The sequence below is a fragment of the Xyrauchen texanus genome, chromosome 42 (genome assembly GCF_025860055.1).
Source record: "Xyrauchen texanus isolate HMW12.3.18 chromosome 42, RBS_HiC_50CHRs, whole genome shotgun sequence".
Taxonomy (NCBI): Eukaryota; Metazoa; Chordata; class Actinopteri; order Cypriniformes; family Catostomidae; genus Xyrauchen; species Xyrauchen texanus.
Window position 1 is genome coordinate 14149882 of NC_068317.1, and position 20044 is coordinate 14169925.

At 36.5% G+C, this 20044-nt stretch overlaps 1 protein-coding gene and 1 long non-coding RNA gene across 3 annotated transcripts; one reads left to right on the forward strand and one right to left on the reverse strand.

Moving 5' to 3' along the window:
* The first annotated feature begins 650 nt into the window (after positions 1-650).
* Positions 651-20036, forward strand: LOC127635138 (progressive ankylosis protein homolog B-like). Its single transcript, XM_052114934.1, has 13 exons — positions 651-804; positions 882-1078; positions 4501-4717; positions 4858-4976; positions 5297-5380; positions 7656-7826; positions 8238-8372; positions 8453-8545; positions 10101-10193; positions 12995-13124; positions 13277-13400; positions 15014-15113; positions 18712-20036. Exons 2-13 carry the CDS (start codon positions 986-988, stop codon positions 18856-18858), a joined length of 1506 nt encoding a protein of 501 aa, XP_051970894.1. The 5' UTR covers positions 651-804; positions 882-985; the 3' UTR covers positions 18859-20036.
* Positions 7722-14808, reverse strand: LOC127635139 (uncharacterized). Of its 2 annotated transcripts, XR_007969441.1 has the most exons (4): positions 14640-14808; positions 13830-13863; positions 12644-12739; positions 7722-7857 (listed from the first exon to the last, which is right to left on the reverse strand). It is a non-coding gene; the product is annotated as an uncharacterized LOC127635139 (long non-coding RNA). The 2 variants fall into 2 exon arrangements; XR_007969440.1 differs by lacking the exon at positions 7722-7857 and having other exon boundaries at positions 11415-12739.
* Positions 20037-20044: the final 8 nt, after the last annotated feature.

A 20044-nucleotide genomic window follows, 5' to 3' on the forward strand; every position in this document is an offset into this window, starting at 1 on the left:
CAACTGAATTTACCACAGGTGAACTCCAATCAAGTTGTAGAAACATCTCAAGGATGATCAGTGGAAACAGGATGCACCTGAGCTCAAATTTGAGTGTCATGGCAAAGGCTGTGAATACTTATGTGTATCTGTTTTTTTTTTTTTTTTCGTTTTTTTATTTGTAATAAATTTGCAAAGATTTCAAACAAACTTCTTTCACGTTGTCATTATGGGGTATGGTTTGTAGAATTTTGAGGAAAATAATTAATTTAATCAATTTTGGAATAAGGCTGTAACATAACAAAATGTGGAAATTGTGAACGCCTTTCAGTGTCAATAAGTACTGTTGTTGTTGTGCTGTTGTACATTTGACAAATAAACTTTGACATGCATGTAATTTACTAGTTTCAACTGAGTGTAATGCCCACTTACATCCAGTAGAGGTCAGCAGAATACAAAAATAGACTTGCTATTTTGCATTACAACTTATTACACATTTCCTATGACATGCCATTTAAATTATGTTTTGCTAGCACACATACTAATATACATTGCTAACTCTTTGATTTATTTTTTGTACCATCCTGATTATTTAAATCATGAAGAGTGACGTAAACAGCTGGAGAACGGATTGGCGCTGTGACAGCACGTGTGTTCTCACGCGAATAAATATCTCAAACATGCGCGCATGCAACAGACTGTCCTTCGGCCTGATATTTATACAGTCTAATACCAAAATGCAAAAATGTCATACAGCAGACTTTCGTGACTCTGAGACTTCATTTACGGGTGAATGGCAGGGTGATTTCATAGTGAAATGTTTGGGTGAGCTTCTTATGTCTCCTCCTGCACGGAAGCGCTGGGAATGACAGTACAGCTGAGAATGTCTTCTGTTTTTCCAGTTTGACTTCAGACAGCTGGAAACAGCACAGACTGGTGTTGCACCGCTACTCTTCGGTGGAGATCTCGACGCGGATGAATGCATTAAAATAATAATATCTCCACGATGGACTGTCTATCACGCACTGCCTACTGGCCTCTCATTCGATTCCTGGTGCCACTTGCCATTACTAATATAGCTATTGACTTTGGAGAACAGGTAAGAAATGATGATATTATACATTTTAACTCTTGACTAATATTTTGCCTTGCCAGGTGCACGAAATGCTGGAAAATGGTGAAATGTGTGTAAAAACAGTGATTGGACTTGTGTTTAGAGGCAAGAAGAGAATCAGGTTTCTCCACTGCTGGCAGAGTGGTAACATACTGTATAGAAATGAATTATTTGTCATTAATAATTAATATCACCTCCTAAAGACTATGCAATTGAAAGGTTATAGGTTCAAATTCCTGGCTACTCCAGATGGACTGTCCCTGCAATAAGTGTGTTGTTGACAAAATAAAAAAAAAATTAAAATATGGATATTAACTTTTCAACATAAAATCTTTGGGTTAACATTTATAAACAATTTAGAAATATAAAAGGGTCCGTGTATATTTCAGGTGCTGAAACTGGTCACCATTTCTTTTAAGCTTTTTACCTTATTAATAATCTTTGAGGTCTTTTTTTTATAATTCTTTAAATAGTCCTAATGTGTAACATGAATTCTGAAGCTTAGCTACAAATATTCCTTGTTATATTAATTAATAAGTCAGAAAAGCTTCATGCGTAAATATTTTAACATAAACGATAAAATGTTGGTATAACATGTTACACGGCAGGACATTTGAAATTTCATGTAAACTACCCAGGTGTATGTAAGTTGCTTATAAAAGTATCAGTTAAATGACCAAAAAGTATTTTAGGACTAATCATTACAATTTGAAGTTGCACTGTATCCATCAATCCTTTTTATTTCGAGCGATGCCATACAAACGGCATGTTCTTCGAGTTAGATTTTTATTCAACCACTTTAAGGATAACCATTTACTTTTAATTAATCATTGAATTTCCCAGAATGGGAAGTCAGTTCTCAAAGATCATCTCTTAAAGGGATAGTTCACCCAAAAAAGAAAATTCTCTCATCATTTACTCACCCTCATGCCAGCCCAGATGTGTATGACTTTCTATCTTTTGCCAAACACAATGATTTTTAGAAGAATATTTCAGCTCTGTAGTTACATACAATGGAAGTGAACTGTGGCCAGAACTTTGAAGCTAAAAAAAAGCACATAAAGGTTGCATACATGTAAGCCAGAGGCTAATTGTACTAAGTGTAAATCGCAACCAAGGGCATCTTCTTTGCATTAAGTGTAAATAATGTTAGATGCTATTTGCACCCCAGTGCAAATCGTGGAATATACTTTTTGCAAATTAAATACTAACTAACAATATGGAGGCATAAGTACAGCAAGTTTGTTTTTATTTATAGTCCTCCAGACACTCTACACCAGGGGTGGCCAACTCCGGTCCTGAAGAGCCACTGTCCTGCAGAGTTTGGCTCAACCCTAATCAAACACACCGTCCCTTAATTGTTTTAAGTTATCCTAGATAAATCATGTTAGATTAGGGTTGGAGCTAAAATCTTCAGGTCAGTGGCTCTCCAGTACTGGAGTTGGCCACCCCTGCTCTACACCAACCCCTACCCCTAAAACCTAACCCTAACCTTACCATACAAAAATAATCATTGTTTACTACAGTAACCATAGTATCACCATGGTATTTTGTAGTAAAATTATAGTAACCTCGAAATTAAAACATGGTTACTATATTAACACCATATTACTGTAGTAACTGCATTAAAACTATGGTTTCTGCCAAAAAAAATAAAAGCTTATTGTATATGATGACATACTTTTAAAATGAAAAAGTGCACTGAATATACAGGTTTTCATGTTAAGATCTGGTTACTGAGTCAAAGTGAAATGCACAGCCCTGATGAGAAAGATTAGATTCCAGGTACAGTAGATTTATCCTCATTTAATAAGGGCCAACATATCTTTTGGACAAGGGCCCTTTTTAAATAGATAAACATATTGTATGTAACCCTCAGCAGATAAGCAAAAACAAAACCGCCGCAACAAAAGATATAAAGTGCATTAAAAAAACATACCACACACACACACACATAGTACAACCTGCAGTGCAATTAGTTGGTGATACTACCAGGTCCATGGATGTCAGAAACTGTGTTTGTGCAATGTCATTACACTGGAGTAAACAGTCCGGAGTTATGTGCAGGAGCTTGAGTGAAGTTTTTTGTTGATTACGTCTTATATGCCTCAACTAGATGCTTTTACACTCTCTCCATAATAACTTTGTTGGCATCAGTGCCCGGGCAACTGGGCCAGTGTATATATTTTTCTGCTATTTGTTATGAGAGCTTTGGCATATTGGAGAAGTGTGGTGTCAAGAGAGACTGTAAACATTCTCTAAAATGTATTGCTGAAAGATTGCTCAAACAAGTTTGCTTGTCAGTTACTTTTTGATGCACCTTAATCTCTTGGCAGAGACATAATTTCAGCCCATGTCTCGTTTCTCTCTGCTTTAATCCTTGGAACACTGATTTGTGTATGAAGCTAATAGAACTAGCCCTAATGCATTTGTTTCTCTTCACATTCAAGCATGTGCCTAGGACAGTGACAGTCTAGTATGTGTGCGTGTGCGTGCGTGGTAGAGAGGGGTAAGGATTAGTTTTATGTAACTACCTTGTTCATTTATATATAGCAGATGTTTTATTGTCTCCAATTGTCTCTCTTGTTCTTACTGTTATAGACAGCTGTACGAATATGGATAGAAGGGAAACTGGATTCATGCTACATAGTCTGGGCTACACTGTTTTGTCTTTTCTTTCCAGTAGCTCTTTGGTAGGGCACACTTTTAGCAGTACCAAGTTTATGGGTCCCAAGTCACCGGGAGTGCATAGACTGATAATATGTAGTTTATCCCTTAAATGCACTCATTTATTTTAAAGCATTTGCTTAATGCAGAAATCTAAATAAATCTTTTGTCACAGTTGGAAATCTGTTAATTGACTTACCAGTTGTGCGCATGTCTGTGCAGATGTGTGCTGCTGTATTAGCAACAGTGACTTTGCTTGCATGTTCAAGTTAATTGATACAAATATATTAAATGTACAGTTCACTGTGGTATTTTCTAAGGGGATGCTAAAGAGGAACATCATCAGTTAGAGAGGTTGTATAAACCACTTGATAGGTTGGTACTGTACAAGTAAGATCTCATATCAGGATGTGAAATTTCAAAATGTAAAATAAAATGTTATCGTTAGATTTTAGAAGCTTTATTAAATGCACATTTATAGGCATTTTGTCAACTGTTTCCTTTGAACAGGGACTTTTGAGTCACACCTGGTTTGCTAAATGTAGATTTAATGGTGCTTACTGAGGCAGGCATCACTTTTACTATTGCACATACTTTGGGTTAGGGAGTTATTTGATTAGGGTTGGGTAAGTAGACCTATTAAACCGGTTAATAACTTGCATTTGTGCTATAGACATGCATTTTTTCAGTCAGTGTCAACTTTTTCTTGAATAAATTCCTTTTCCTCATGTTTGTGTCAGGCTCTGAACAGAGGAATAGCATCTGTAAAAGAGGATCGAGTTGAGATGTTGGCCAGCTATGGTCTGGCATACTCGCTTATGAAGTTCTTCACTGGACCCATGAGCGACTTCAAGAGTGTGGGTCTCGTGCTTGTCAACAGCAAGAGGGAGAGAGCCAAAGCTGTCCTCTGCATGGTCGTGGCAGGGATCATTGCCATTGTCTTCCACATACTCATAGGTAGGTCTGGCTTTATGTCTCATGCCCAATTTAGTAGAGAAACTTGATATTCCAAACAATTACAGATTTGGGACTTATGATTCCCAAATATTATAATATTGTGATTCTTTATTTTGTTTAAATTGCCATATTTTTTCCAGCTTACACAGATCTGGGTTACTACATCATAAATAAGCTTCACCATGTGGATGAATCAGTCGGAAATAAGACGAGGAAGGCCTTCCTGTACCTTGCAGTATTTCCAATATTAGATGCAATGGTGAGTGTGAACCTCTATTAATAACCTGGAGTGGTTGAGGGAAGTGAATGCCACAGCATAAAAATATCTGACCTGAAATTCAAACATCTAATGGCACAGCGTAATCTTCTGATGGTCTAATTGAGTACAACATAATGTATTCTCTTAATTTTAATACCTATCTCTCTGTCGGTCTGTCTGTGTACATTATACATACTACTAAAAAGTGTGACTTGTATATGCTATTCTTAGCATCTCTTTAGTAGAAGAAGGCTTTTGTTATATACTTGTTTGTTATTTCTTTCTTTTTACATTTGTTTTGATTGTATTTTATTCTAAAGGCATGGATTCATGCAGGCATCCTTCTAAAGCACAAGTACAGCCTGCTGGTGGGCTCTGCCTCCATCTCTGATGTTGTTGCACAGGTAACAATAGCAAGATTCTTGCTGTTAAATCTGTATTTATATATATATATACACAGTTCAAGACAGAAGTTTACATACACCTTAGCCAAATATATTTAAACTCAGTTTTTCACAATGCCTGACATTTAATCGTAGAAAACATTCCTTGTCTTAAGTCAGTTAGGATCACTACTTTATTTCAAGAATGTGAAATGTCAGAATAATAGTAGATAGAATTATTTATTTCAGATTTTATTTCTTTCATCACATTTCCAGTGGGTCAGAAGTTCACATACAATTTGTTGCATTGCCTTTAAATTGTTTAACTTGGGTCAAAAATGTCATATCCACATAATTTTCCTTCCTCATGATGTCATCTATTTTGTGAAGTGCACCAGTCCCTCCTGCAGCAAAGCACCCCCACAACATGATGCTGCCACCCCATGCTTCACAGTTGGGATGGTGTTCTTTGGCTTGCAAGCCTCACCCCTTTTCCTCCAAACATAACGACAGTCATTATGGCCAAACAGTTAAATATTTGTTTCATCAGACCAGAGGACATTTCTCCAAAAAGATCTTTGTCCCTATGTGCAGTGGCTTTTTCCTTGCTGAACTGCCTTTCAGTTTATGATGATATAGGGCACATTTTACTGTGGATCTAGATACTTGTCTACCTGTTTCCTCCAGTAACTTCACAAGGTCCTTTGCTGTTGTTCTCGGATTGATTTGCACTTTTTGAACCAATCTACGTTCATCTCCAGGAGACAGAATATGTCTCCTTCCTGAGCGGACCAGCAGACTTGTGGAGGTCCACACATTTTTTTCTGAGGTCTTGGCTGATTTCTTTTGATCCATGATGTCAAGCAAAGAGTTTGAAGGTAGACCTTAAAATACATCCACAGGTACATCTCCAATTGACTCCAATTAGCCTATCAGAAGCTAATTGCCTAAAGGCTTGACATACATTTCTGGAATTTTCCAAGCTGCTTAAATGCAAAGTTAACTTAGTGTATGTAAACTTCTGACCCACTGGAATTGTGATATTGTCAATTAAAAGTGAATCTGTCTGTAAACAATTGTTGGAAAAATTACTCATGTCATGCACAAAGTAGATATCCTAAAATACTTGCCAAAACTATAGTTTGGTAATATGAAATCTGTGGAGAGGTTGATGTCATTAAAACTCATTTTTAACCAAAGTGTATGTAAACTTCTGACTTCAACTGTATATATAATATGTATATGTACAGTATATACACTACCGGTCAAATGTTTTGAAACACTTGCCTGAAATGTTTCTCATGATCTTAAAAATCTTTTGATCTGAAGGTGTATGCTTAAATGTTTGAAATTAGTTTTGTAGACAAAAATATAATTGTGCCACCCTATTAATTTATTTCATTATAAAACAAAAATGTAATAAAAAAAAGTTTTTGAAATTGATGATTTGGACCAAATAATAAAGAAAGCAGCCGATAAGTGCTCAATATAGATGGGAACTCCTTCAATACTGTCTAAAAAGCATCTCAGGGTGATACCTCAAGAAGTTGGTTGAGTAAATGTCAATATTACATTTCTGCAAATTCTAGGCCAAGGGTGAAGATGCTAAAATATAACCCAGTTTTGATTTATTTTGGATTTTGTTTAGTCACAACATAACTCCCATAGTTTCATTTATGTTATTCCATAGTTTTGATGACTTAAAAATTATTCTAAAATGTAAGTAAAATAAAGAATGAGTGTGTTTCTAAACTTTTGACCGGTAGTATGTGTGTGTGTGTGTGTGTGTGTGTGTGTGTGTGTGTATATATATATATATATATATATTACACACATATACATTAGGGCTGTCAATCGATTACATTTTTAAAAAAAATTAATTACATTTATAAATATAATATGTTGGGCCTATTCTAAATATATAATACAGATTGAACAGGAGAATCTGTGCTTGCGTTAATTGATTAATTGGGTAATTTTTTAAAGACGTTTAATTTTGTATATAATTAAAAGCACGAAATTAACGCATGACATCCCCAATAAATATATATATATATATTCTTTGCCACATTATGTATGTTTGCTGTATTTTGTTCTTATCTAGTAATTTTTAAAAACTAAGATAAAAAGGCATTTTGAACTCTTGTTTTATGTAGCAAAGAGCTCTTGTTATGTATAGGTGGATAACACCTACAAATACAGCATATTCCTATTTTTAATTCATTGAACACACTCACACACACACACACACACACACACAAATAAAACTGTTTAATTGATGTCTCTTTTCCTGCAGATAATATTTGTGGCAATCCTTCTCCAAAGTAACTTGGAATGTTTAGAGCCTCTTCTTATTCCCATTCTCTCTCTGTACATGGGCGCTCTGGTGCGTTTCACCATCGTTGGACTGGGCTACTACCACAAAATCCATGACAACATCCCTGAATCAAGTAGTCCCGATCAGGGGGTATGTTCATCTAGCAATTGTACTCCATAATCTAATATCAGAAAAAGATCACAAAGCAAACTATAGATATAAACACAGGTATAAATATGTACACATTATGTGCAGGTTTTATTCAATATGACTTCCCTGCTGGGAAAACAAAAAAAAAAACCAGGTCTTACCATCTCAAGGTAGTTAAGCTAGTTTTGGAACATGGTACCTGTTGATGGTCCAAGGTCATCCACTATTTCTAACCTGCTTGACATAGATAATCTACCAGCTCAGCTATGTCCTAAATAGCTGGTTGTTCAGCTGGTCAACCATCTAAACAGCTTGGACCTTAGGTTGATTTAATAAAATGTATTTTCTAGCAAGTTTTAAAAGAGCTTGTTTTCAGTATCCTATATGCCATTTAGTTGTGGTCATGTCCAGGGTGATGCCACTGTAAGGAAGATGCTCAGTTTCTGGTGGCCGCTTGCACTCATTTTGGCAACTCAGCGCATCAGCAGGCCCATCGTCAACCTGTTCGTCTCACGGGACCTTAAAGGCAGCACTGCATCAACTGAAGTGAGTAGTGTTGAGTGCTGCTATACAGTCATCCGTAACACAAGGCAGTCTGTCCTAACTGAACTGTGTGTCTCTGTTAGGCAGTAGCAGTCCTCACTGCCACATATCCTGTGGGTCACATGCCCTATGGCTGGTTAACAGAACTGCGAGCTGTCTATCCAGCTTTTGATAAGGTAGGTATATTTTTGTTTTTTCTTGGACTATTCAAACAGGTCAGAAATGAAACGTGGCTACTTTACTTAGCAATTCATCCAAGAATAATTTTTAATAGCTAGGCAGCAAAACCTGTTGAGGACCACTCATATTTTGTTTTTAGCTTAGATCACTGTCTTTTAGTGTTTGGAAAAGCTTTTTATTGAAGACTTTTCTTACCTTAATTTTTTAAAACCATATCACAGCAACATGTTTTGGTATTTCCCGAGGCTCTGGAAAGTTCTGTAGTCAACACCCAAACACAAATAGTCAGACAAACATTCAGCAAAGCGCCAGGGGTTTGGGAAATTTTACCCCACAGCCTAAACATGTTTGGGTTTGCCAGATTTTGATTACAGACATAACCAGGGTCACCTCTCTGTGGCAAAGAAAGCCATTATGTTTTAATTGCGGCTGCATTGGCGTGAGTGAATGGTGTTGGTTAGGGAGAACTTGTTTTGTAACTTTAAGTGCAGCTTTTATAATTACTAGTACACAATGTTCAAGTAGAGAATAGGAACAGCAGCTTGTTTTTGAAGGGTGATGATGACAGAAAGGTATTTGGGCTGTGACAAACAACACCAGTATTGTTTAAGATACTGTAGTTTGATAGATTTATATCAGAGAAGCAAGTTCTCAAACATGGATTGAACATTACATGAGATTTTTCCACACAAGCATGATAGTTTAACTTTGCATTTAAAACCTGTTTGCTCACATTGTTTAAATCATTGTGGTTTACAGATAAAATAGGATAGTTCACCCAATAATGAAAATTCTCTCATGTCATCCCAGATGCGTATGACTTTCTTTTGTCTGCAGAACACAAATTATTTTTAGAAGAATATTTCAGCTCTGTTGGTCCATTCAATGCAAGTGAATGGTGAACAATACATTGAAGCTCCAAAAACCACTAAAGCCAGCACACATGTAATCCATATGACTCCAGGTGTTAAATCTGTCTTCAGAAGCAATATGATAGGTGTGGATGAGAAACAGATCAATATTTAAGTACTTTTTTACTAAACATCTCCACCTTTGGTCAGCCCCAACATGTAGGTAGCAATATGCATGATGAATGCAAATCATCAAAAAACTAAATAAGCATATGGAAGTGAGAGTGAAAGTGGAGATTTTATAATAAAAATAGTGATAAATTTTTTCAATAAAAAAATTTAATAGTGATCTGTTTCACACACACACACACACACACACACACACACACACACACACACACACACACACACACCTGTCATATTGCTTTAGAAGAAATAGATTCAACCACTGGAGTCATATCGATTATTCTATTATGCTTTTATGTGCTTTTTGGAGCTTCAAAGTTCTGGCCACCATTCACTTGCATTGAATGGACTAACAGAGCTGAGATAGTCTTCTAAAAATTTCCATTTGTGTTCAGCTGAAGAATGAAAGTCATACACATGTGGGATGGCATAAGGATGAGTAAATTATGAGAGAATTAAATTTTTTTTTGGGGTGTACTATCCCTTTAACTGAATCTGTCCTAATTTTTAACAGAACATCCCTTCAAATAAATTAGTTGGTGGTCTGCCGGTCACCAAATCTCACATCAAGAGATTCACTCTCTGCTGCTTGATTCTCTCCTTCGCGGTAAGACTTTTTAATCAAACATCTATATAGATTTGATTTAAAAATGAGTGGTTTTGACAAATAAAAATTCTATTAACTTTTAAGCATTTTTTTCCAACAGATTTTTTTGGTTAAATTGCATGTATCCAGGAAAGTGTATATTTTATGTGCTGTAACTGGTCACCATTTATTTTACATTTCTTTTTTTAGCAGACAATGCATGCTTTTTTTTTCACAATTTTGAATAATTTAGATTTTTTTTTGCAGTTTACTTAGATAGGCTTGCAGTGTGACACATAACAACAAATATTAAAATAACAAATATTCCATGAAGTCAAACAGCATGCACCTATTGTGGTATTTAAACATGCCTAATTTAGTTTTAAAGGTCTCATACAATCGATTTACATGCATCCAAGGTCAAAAAACACTTATTTGCTCATAATTTAAATTACAGTATTACCTTTTTTTCCCAGTGTCAAAACGACTCGTTCAATGATCCGTACTAAAGTATTCATTCTAAACTCCTCCTTTCAGAGTGCCTACTCTGCTCTGATTGGTCAGATGACCCAGTCTGTTGTGATTGGTCTACCGCTTAGTTTAGTGTTTGAGGGTGGGTCAAAGCTGTTTGCAAGCAGCAAATTATGACCAGAGGCGGGTTTTTTGTTACCTAATTACTTAGGTTTGTCTAAAATTACCAACGACTTGTTTCAGGTGTTCAGATTCGGTTCGTTCTTTTGGGAGTCAATAACTAGATTTTTTTTAACTTTTTAGACTTTTTTACATTCACAAACAGCTATATAATGCACTACATGAAAGGTAATATTTTAAAAACCATAATAGGTGCTCTTTATTATATATTATACAGTATATGAATTTGAAAAATCTTGTCTAAAGGCATGAATACAATGAAGAATAGTATGTCACTCTACAGGCACACTGAAAAAAGTGCATTTAGCCCTACATAATTCTGTAGTTAGCCAGAGGATATTTGTTTTGGTAAAACATACCAAGGATTGTCGGGCTGACCAAATCACAGGTTCCAAATTAACAAATGGGTCCTGTCCTACACTTGAATCAAACTTGCATGTTTAACATGCCATATGTTAAAGAAGCACCGACTTCAGTTCCTACATTGCCACAAACCTATTCGTGATGTGTTGTTTTATGCTGATCTTACCACAGGGCCTGCATACAAATACCATCAGGCCAAAAGGAGCCATAATTGATGTTATTATGCAAGTCCTACGGTCTGTCTCAGAAAATTGCTTACAATTGGTCACATATGTTGCACATATGGTTAAGATTTTGTTTAAGGGATGCTGCTCATGAATAAAAAAAGGATCTTGTGCATTACACAAGTTGGCTTTCTAGTGTATTTGTCATCAAAATAAGTTTATGTAACAGGTGTTGAGCAATTCCAACATGCCGAGTCGTGTGAAATAAAAAAGGCCTGTTGCCTGTGAAATGTAATGTATATAAGCAATGCTGTTGCCATGCAGAAAACTGACCAAAAGCTTTCTAGTTTTTTTTGTCTGGAATTGCATGACATGTAGATGCATGTTGTGTAATTATGTAATGGAAGGTAAAATCAATTGGGCATTAAGAGCACATGTAGGCAGGCAGATTCAGGCACACCCATATTTCTGAAAGAGGATATAACACCTGCACCTCCAGTTGAGGCATCTCTAAAACAGCCTGAAGATCTTTGGCTGCTGGTTCTTGTCTCAAAGTGATTACAAAGAAAAAATAATAAATAAGCTGGCATAGTTGGAATATCTTTGATTTAGGCTAACCCAGCAACATACAATAACAAATTGCATAAGGTGGGTTTTATTTTATTTATTTATTTTGTGGTCATGAAATGTTTGAGGTCAAGGAAAAATGCTGCCAGAAGTATTTACCCCAGAAAGTTTTTCAAAGTTGGTATTCCCATAAATTAGAATAAATATATCATTCTAACTTGGCAACAAAAATACTCTTTGATGTAAAAGCTACAAACACATAAACTTGGTAGTTTGTCTTTATAGCCCAGGTTGAGCATGCATTTATGTGCTTGTCCCATCATACAAGTTTTCAGACAGGTTTCATGAACACTTCCCCGTCTTCCATTGACCAAACAGAGATGATACAGTATATATTTCACAAACTCATGCAAATGGTTGAGCCAATGTTGCTATGTTGGGCTGGTCAGAATGTTCAAAGCGAACAGAGCAATGTTCTGATAGCGCCACAGTTGCACAGTGTACACACTTTGGTGTAATCAACTTACAAATGGCATGCTTATAGTTGTCTTGGAATATTAAGCTGTGATTGTGGAATGTATTTTAACATCCAAAAAAGTTTACACTTCATCTTTTAAAGACTGGCATCTGCATGGCTTTTACAAACAGGGTGTTTGTGGCCAGGACTATTTGAAGGTTAACTTGAACAAATGTAGAGGTCTTTCATTGTTAACTTGTGTGTCATACCTGTGCCAGACTTGACGGCTGTGCCAATTGGAGGAATGCCCCGTAGGCAGGGCGTTGAGCAGACATGGCTTGAGTCAGTTTCAGAATATGCTCTTGCTGGAATGGGAAGACTCTCATAAACAAGAAATAGACAAAACATATGCGCACATCCAAGGTTTCCGTAAACTTGTCATGAAAAGAATGAAAAAAATTGCACAAGACATGAGTGGTAAATAAAAATTTACATATGACCTAGTATTTATTCATTTATTAGATCCATTTTTTTGACATGATGATGCATGATGTCATTGTGCTCCTATTTTAGCAATGTTGTCTGGCTTATTAGTTATGTTGTTTTGTCTTTTTTGCCAGCTTTGTTTCATTATATTCTGGACCCCTTATGTTTCGGAGCGAATACTCGTAGACATCATCGGGGTGGACATGGACTTTGCACAACTCTGCATCATTCCTCTGAGAATCTTTTCCTTCTTCCCTCTGCCAGGTACCAGTTTTTTTTCACCATTGTGCTTATTTTATGACTTGATTTACACATTGAAATGCCCATCAATATTTTTAATGTTGACTATCCATTTTACTGTATGGATGCATGTCATTACAGCCATGTCATCTTTGTTTTATCTGTGTGTTATGCAGTGACTGTTCGAGCTCATCTGACGGGCTGGTTAATGACGTTGAAGAAAACGTTTGTGCTGGCACCCAGTTCTGTACTGCGTATAATTGTTCTCGTCACAAGCCTTCTGGTGCTGCCTTACATGGGGTTGGTATACACACCGCAACATTTTAAAGAGCGCTGTCACCTGCCTCATGCTTCTATGAGATCAGTACCTGTATTTCCTGTCTTCTTTCATTAGAATCAACAAGGAAGGTGCTAAAATGTAATAGAATATTTCGTTTTTATTTTGAATGTTTTAATTCTGCTTTTTTTATCTCTCAAAAACTTAAAAATTTTCAACAGAACAGAATGTGAATTTGTTTGTTCACCAAATGCTAAAATTCTTGTTGAGAGACATACTAATTTCTTGTTGAACCATCTATCAATCACAATATGAGAGCTTTCATTTTGTTACCATTTCAATTACTTTTACATGCAGTTAACTGTATTATTTGCCTCTGAATAGATGTACAGTATATCTTGCAAGTTAAAGGGTTAGTTCACCCAAAAAAAAATATTTTCTCATTTACTCACCATCATGATATCCCAGGTGTGTTTGACTTTCTTTCTTCACCAGAAAACATTTGAAATAAAATAGAAAAATATCTCTGCTCAGTAGGTCCTTAAAAGGCAAGTGGATGGTGATCCGACTTTTCAAGCTCCAAAAATCACAGACAGTCAGCATAAACGTCATCCATACAACCCAACAAGTTAAATTAATGTCTTATGCTGCGTTCACACCGGACGCGAATAGCGCGTCAGGCGCGAGTGATTTCAATGTTAAGTCAATGCAAAGACGCGTTACGCGCGTAAAAAATTCCTGCGGCGCGAATTGAGCGTCTGGCGCGTTACGCACGAATGGTGCATTTTGTGCATTCACGCGTTTGACGCGAATTTCGCTTCAAACTTTCGTTTTTTACGCGCGTCAATTTCGCTCTTGACGCAGGAATGGATTCAAAGTGGTCAAGCGTATAACTAGACGCGGTAGGCGCGAATTTGACGCGCTATTCGCGTCCGGTGTGAACGTAGCATTATAAAGCGATACGATAGCTTTTGGTGCGGGAAAAAAATTATCTATATTTGAGTACTATTTAAATAAACCAGACTTGCAAATTGGCAACATTTTTCAATATGAAATTGTTGATTCAGACAACACTGTTAGGTTAGTTAGGACAACATTTGAGTGAATAATGTTGGTCTTTTCATGTAGATGCAAAGTAATTCACATTTCGTAGAACCTGTTAATCAGAAACCCCATAAGATAGATAAAATTGTAATATGTACAGCATTAGTACACACACATCTGGTAAACTGCAGCAACAAAATGCATCATATTCAAATTACCTTGTGCTTACAGATTGTTCAGTGTGCTTTTCTGCTCAGTCTGAGATCTGGGAACTAATTTGCTGCCATGCTGCCTCTGAAATTTTAGTGCATCTAAAAATAAGCAGATTAGATTCCCTGTCTGCTGTTTTTGAATGAATAATGACTCAGAGCTCCATGCAAGCTGCTGGAACAGTAAGTTCATCACTATAAATAGAGACTGTTACTTTAATATGTTCTGTTGATCACAACATCACTGCACTACAACTAGGCATTTTGACTTTGTCATTAATCTTGTGCAGCTGGTTTATGTTATCCTGGTGCTTTAGATTGACTTGGTGATCTATGCATGTGTTGAAATTGCATTTGATTTTGGTGATGTTTTTGTTGTGCAGGGTGCATGGTGCCACACTGGGAGTGGGATCTTTATTGGCAGGATTTGTGGGGGAGTCCACCATGGTCGCAGTGGCTGCCTGTTATGTGTACCGAAAACAGGTGAGTCCCAACCTAGGTTCTGCAGAATTATTACAGTTTTGTGAATTAATCTACACATTCTTTGTTTATTCTGCCTATTGGCTGGAGTTTGTTTTATAGATTATTTTCTGTTAAGTATTTCTGTCTCACAAAATGTTTATAGAAGCCAGTCTTCAGTCAAGGTTGTTACAGAGGCTCTTGTAGGCATGGACATGAACTGTTTGAGTTTCGAGGGATGGATGCCGGTTTGGCGTTGTCATGCACAGGGTTAATGCGCATGTTTTTTATTCTGTTTGTTTGTTTCGTGGGGAAGTTCAGGGTTTAATTGTTGCACTAATGGGGAATGTGGTCTTTATAAATGTTATTTTTGAGACACAATATATTTTTCCTAACATGACATAATGTCAAATGTTAATATGAGTTGATTATCTCTCTACACTTGAATGGGTTGGAGCACCCCATAAAAAGAAGGAAGGTTATTTATTTTGTTAAATGTAAGAGATATGATATAGTGTTTCTTCAAGAAATGCATCTTTCCCCACAGGAAGCTGAGAAATTTGGGAAGATATGGGGTGGACATTTTTTCTTTAGTGCTTGCTCAGAGCAGGGGAGTCATTACATTGATAAGTAAGCATCTAAAATTCAAATGTCTCAAACAGATTAAAGATATATTAGGAAGAATCATTATTGTTTTAGCAGAAATTCAGGGGCAAATGTTGATTTTTGGCTAATATTTACACACCTAATGCTGATGATCAGGGCTTTTTTATTGATCTTGCAGCCACTGGCACCCCTCGTGACATAATATTGGGAAACCTACATTTTTTGATGGACTCAGTCCATCATAGTGAAGCAAAAGTTTGTAAGCCCCCTATAGCAACATTGACGCTTCACAGGAGACTTTTTGGAGACTTTTGAACCCATCTGGTAGAGACTATACATTTTTTTCAACAGTACATTAAATAAAAAAAAATATTTAAGTCCCTTATTTCATCTGTTGTCGATTGCTTAATTGGAAACATCTTAGTCTCAGATCACACCCTGTTGAATTTAGAGGGGTGGGCATTTATGGAGAAAAAGAAATCCTAGTTGGAAATCAGGATTTTGAAAAAGGGATACATTAAAGCACCAACAAATGTTAAAGGCTGAAATCAATGTTTATATGGAGACCAACTGGTCATCAGTATCCTCTGTGGGCGTGGCTTGGGAGGCAGTTAAGAGAGTTCTTAGGGGTTGGATCATACAGTATGCCTCATTCATCAAAATATCCACAGCACAAGAACTTGTGGAGTTGGAAGAGAATATTAAAAGTACATAGACAGAACTGAACTGCTGAATTTCGTCTGATGGCCTCAGAGAATTGACCCGATTGAAATACAGATATAATACTATTTTGTCACGGAAAGTGAAGTTTTGGTTATTCAGGGCAGGAGAGTCATACTTCAAGTCGGGGGACAAAGCAGGGAAGCTTTTTGCTGGCTATATAAAGCAGAGAGAGGCTTTTTCTACCATTCCCTCAGTGACATCTGCTGGTTTGAAATTTTTACCTCAGCCATTGATATTCATGATGCTTTTAAGGAATTTTATTTTGATCTTTATAGTTCCACGTCTTCATCTACTGATGAAGATATTAGACAATTTGTGGAACCATTAGATCTCCCTAAACTGTCAACTGAGCGAAACAATTCTGAGATAATCTTGGAGGAGATTGACGAGGTAATTAAAATTTGGCAAAAATTTTGGCTAACCAATTAATTAAAGTTATGACATCTCTTATACATACAGATCACGTGAGGTTCATTTGGGGCTGCAGCTCTTCTGGTAGCATTAGGCATTTCATCGATATCATGTGGTCAGTGGCAAATGATCAGACTCCGATCTCACTTGATGCCGAAAAGGTGTTTGATATGGTAGAATGGGATTATCATTCAGGATTTTGGAAATATATGGGTTCGGGAATACTTTTATTGGATTTTACTTTATAAAGACGTGGTAGTGGCGGTACAAATAAATTGATTAATTTCAGATTATTTTACTCTGTACAGGGGCACCCAGCAGGGTTGCATTCTTTCCCCATTATTGTTCTGTCTTGCCCTGGAACCATCTATGCCTTGTCTCCACAGAATAATTAATTCATTTTCTGAGTTCTCAGGATACAGTCAATTGGTCTAAATCCGAAGCTTTGGCTCTGACAGCATATGCCCAGTTATGGCTTTTCAGCCGGGCACTTTACAGTGGCTTAAACAGGGCAGAAAGTATTTGGGCATTTTATTCCCAGCAAAATTGTGTGATTTAGAGTTAATTTTGACCCCTTAATTAAAAGTTTTTTGAGGGATGTGGACAGGTGGGCTTCATTACATTTATCGATGATTGGGAAGGTTAATGTTATTAAAATTAATTGTATTCCAAAATTCAACTATCTGCTACAATATCTCCCTGTAGATGTCCCCCTCTCTTATGATAATCTTTTGATAGCATAGCAAAGTCCTTCATTTGTAATGGGGAAACCTCCCAGATTAAATTTCAATAAGCTACATAAAGCTTCCTAAAGCGGCAGATACTATGGAAGTGGTGATTAATGCTTTTGGAAAAGGTCATGAGGCATCAATGTATTACTCACTGCTAATTCAGTCTGGGGGATGGAACTTCAACTTCTCTCAAGAGATTATGGGAGAAAGATTTAATCTTGGTATTGGAGGAGGGAGTGTGGACTAGGATTCTAAAAAACATCTAGTCTACATTTAGAGATGCAAGGGTGTGTCTGATGCAATTTTAAGATTTTGCATCAATTATATTTCACACCCTCTAGATTGTATAGGCTTTGTTTAAAAGACACACCCACCTGTTGGTGGCGCCAGTTGGAGGATAGAGATTTAACACATGTTTTCTGGTCTTGTTCGAGGATTCAGGAGTTTTGGTTGAGAGTCCAGTAATTTGTTTGCAAGGTCCTGGGCACTCAAGTTCTGTTCTTTCCCAGAGTTTGTGTGTTGGGTGATGGGGTGGTTATTGATATAGCCGATGGGTTTGTAAAGTGGTGGATCCTCACCGGCATGATGATCGGGAGACGGATAATCCTGAGGGGATGGAACTCGATGAGTAACTTTCATTTATATGACTGGTGCACCGAATTGGGCAAGGTAGCGTCATTTGAAGAGATGTCGTATAGACGGCTTGGCAGTTCGGTTGCATTTGACAAGAAATGGGGCAGGTTTTTGGCCTTTTTGGAGGGTGCTCAGTGACGGGCTGTGGAGAGAGACATTTTGTTTTGGTATATATTTGTTGTATTCGATTTTTTTTTTTTTTTTTTAAAGATGTTGGATGGGGGAGATGTTGAGGGGCAGGGACATGCAGTTTTTTTAAATTGATTCAGTGTGTGTATGTTCTGTTTGTGTAATACTGTTTTTCAAATCAATACATATATATATAAAATAAAAAAACTACATGCATCACCTAGTCTAACTCATGTCATGATTAACTGGAAATATTTTTGCCTTATTTGCCTTAGAGGTTTAAATACATAAAATACTAATGTGACATGATGGTATCTTACCTGTCCAATATAATATAATGTGTTCTATTTTTGTATTTTGATTATTTTAATGTGATGCTTATTTTTCAGCCGAAAACCCCAGAAACAGAGATGGTTGTGGAGGAAGACAACTCTTCCCCAATGAATGAGGTCACCTCCAGGACCCAGTTAGATGGCATTGAAGAGGATGATATTGAGAGGGTAGAAAGAGAGATCAATGAAAATGAAGGAATTTGAGGATGAGAAAAATCACCGTGAGGATGGATGATATATTTATTCAGAGGGTAAAGGGGTGGATATCTGGAGCAGTGCAATGTCCTGATTGGATCAATGATAATTAAGAGTATGTTGTGTGATTTTTTTTTTTAGTCCATTTGATAGATTACTATAAAATATTTCTACATTTCAAACAATCCCTTACCACAAATTCCAATGGAAATGTCAAATCGACAGACCCCAGGATGGGACAGAATGAGAAGATCAGTCAAATACTGGATTTGCATGTCTCCAACACACTTCTGCACTTATGAAATCTTTTTGCACTGAGGCATATTTACACAAAAGTCTTCCTTAGATCCTGATCTGCAGCCACTGAACATTTTTGCCAAAACAGACCAATGCTGGCCACATTTTTATCCCATCCCTCATCACAGGCCCTGGGGCAACGGCCCTGTCCAGGAGAGAGAACTCCCCCTCTTGGAATTTATTAAGAGCAGGCTTAAAAACTTTTTATTGACAGAAGTGTTATCTGCTAAACTTTGAATTAGATACTGCCAGATTTCCTTTCTTTGAAGCGCACAATAAATATTTAAACTTGGTAGTATATTTTTATGTTCTAGAGGAATTTATTTTTCTGATTGGGGTATCGACTAGACATTTTGTTTGTGTGCCAAATGATTTTTTGATATTTTTGTACACTATATTGATCTTGTCAAATTTTATTTAGGCTTCTTTGCATGTATTTATGTCACTAAAGTATGTAGACATTTAAGCCTGAGGGTCATACTCTTTTGTATGGACTGTTTATTTTGAGGTTTTGTGAACAAATTCTCTGTGACACATGATTTCTGATACAGTATTAGCCATATAGCATCTGTTTCTTTTTCCAACTTCTTTTGGGACCACATTATATAATTTATTTTCAATGTCCTTTTCCAGTGGAAGATCTAAGCCATTTATCATTTTTGCCATTATTTTAGTAAATGTAATGTTATTTTGTGAAGTATGTCCTGTTTTAACTGTTGTTGGGTGCTTGTGGCCTTACTAAAATACAATATATAAGCACATAATCATGCTTTTAGGAATACACCATGAAAGCATTAACCTGTTTAAATGTTGAAATGCACAATAAATGTTTTTCCTAATAAAAAATAAAACTGTATTTTAATACAGTGAGTCATAGAATAATCTTTATTCATATTTC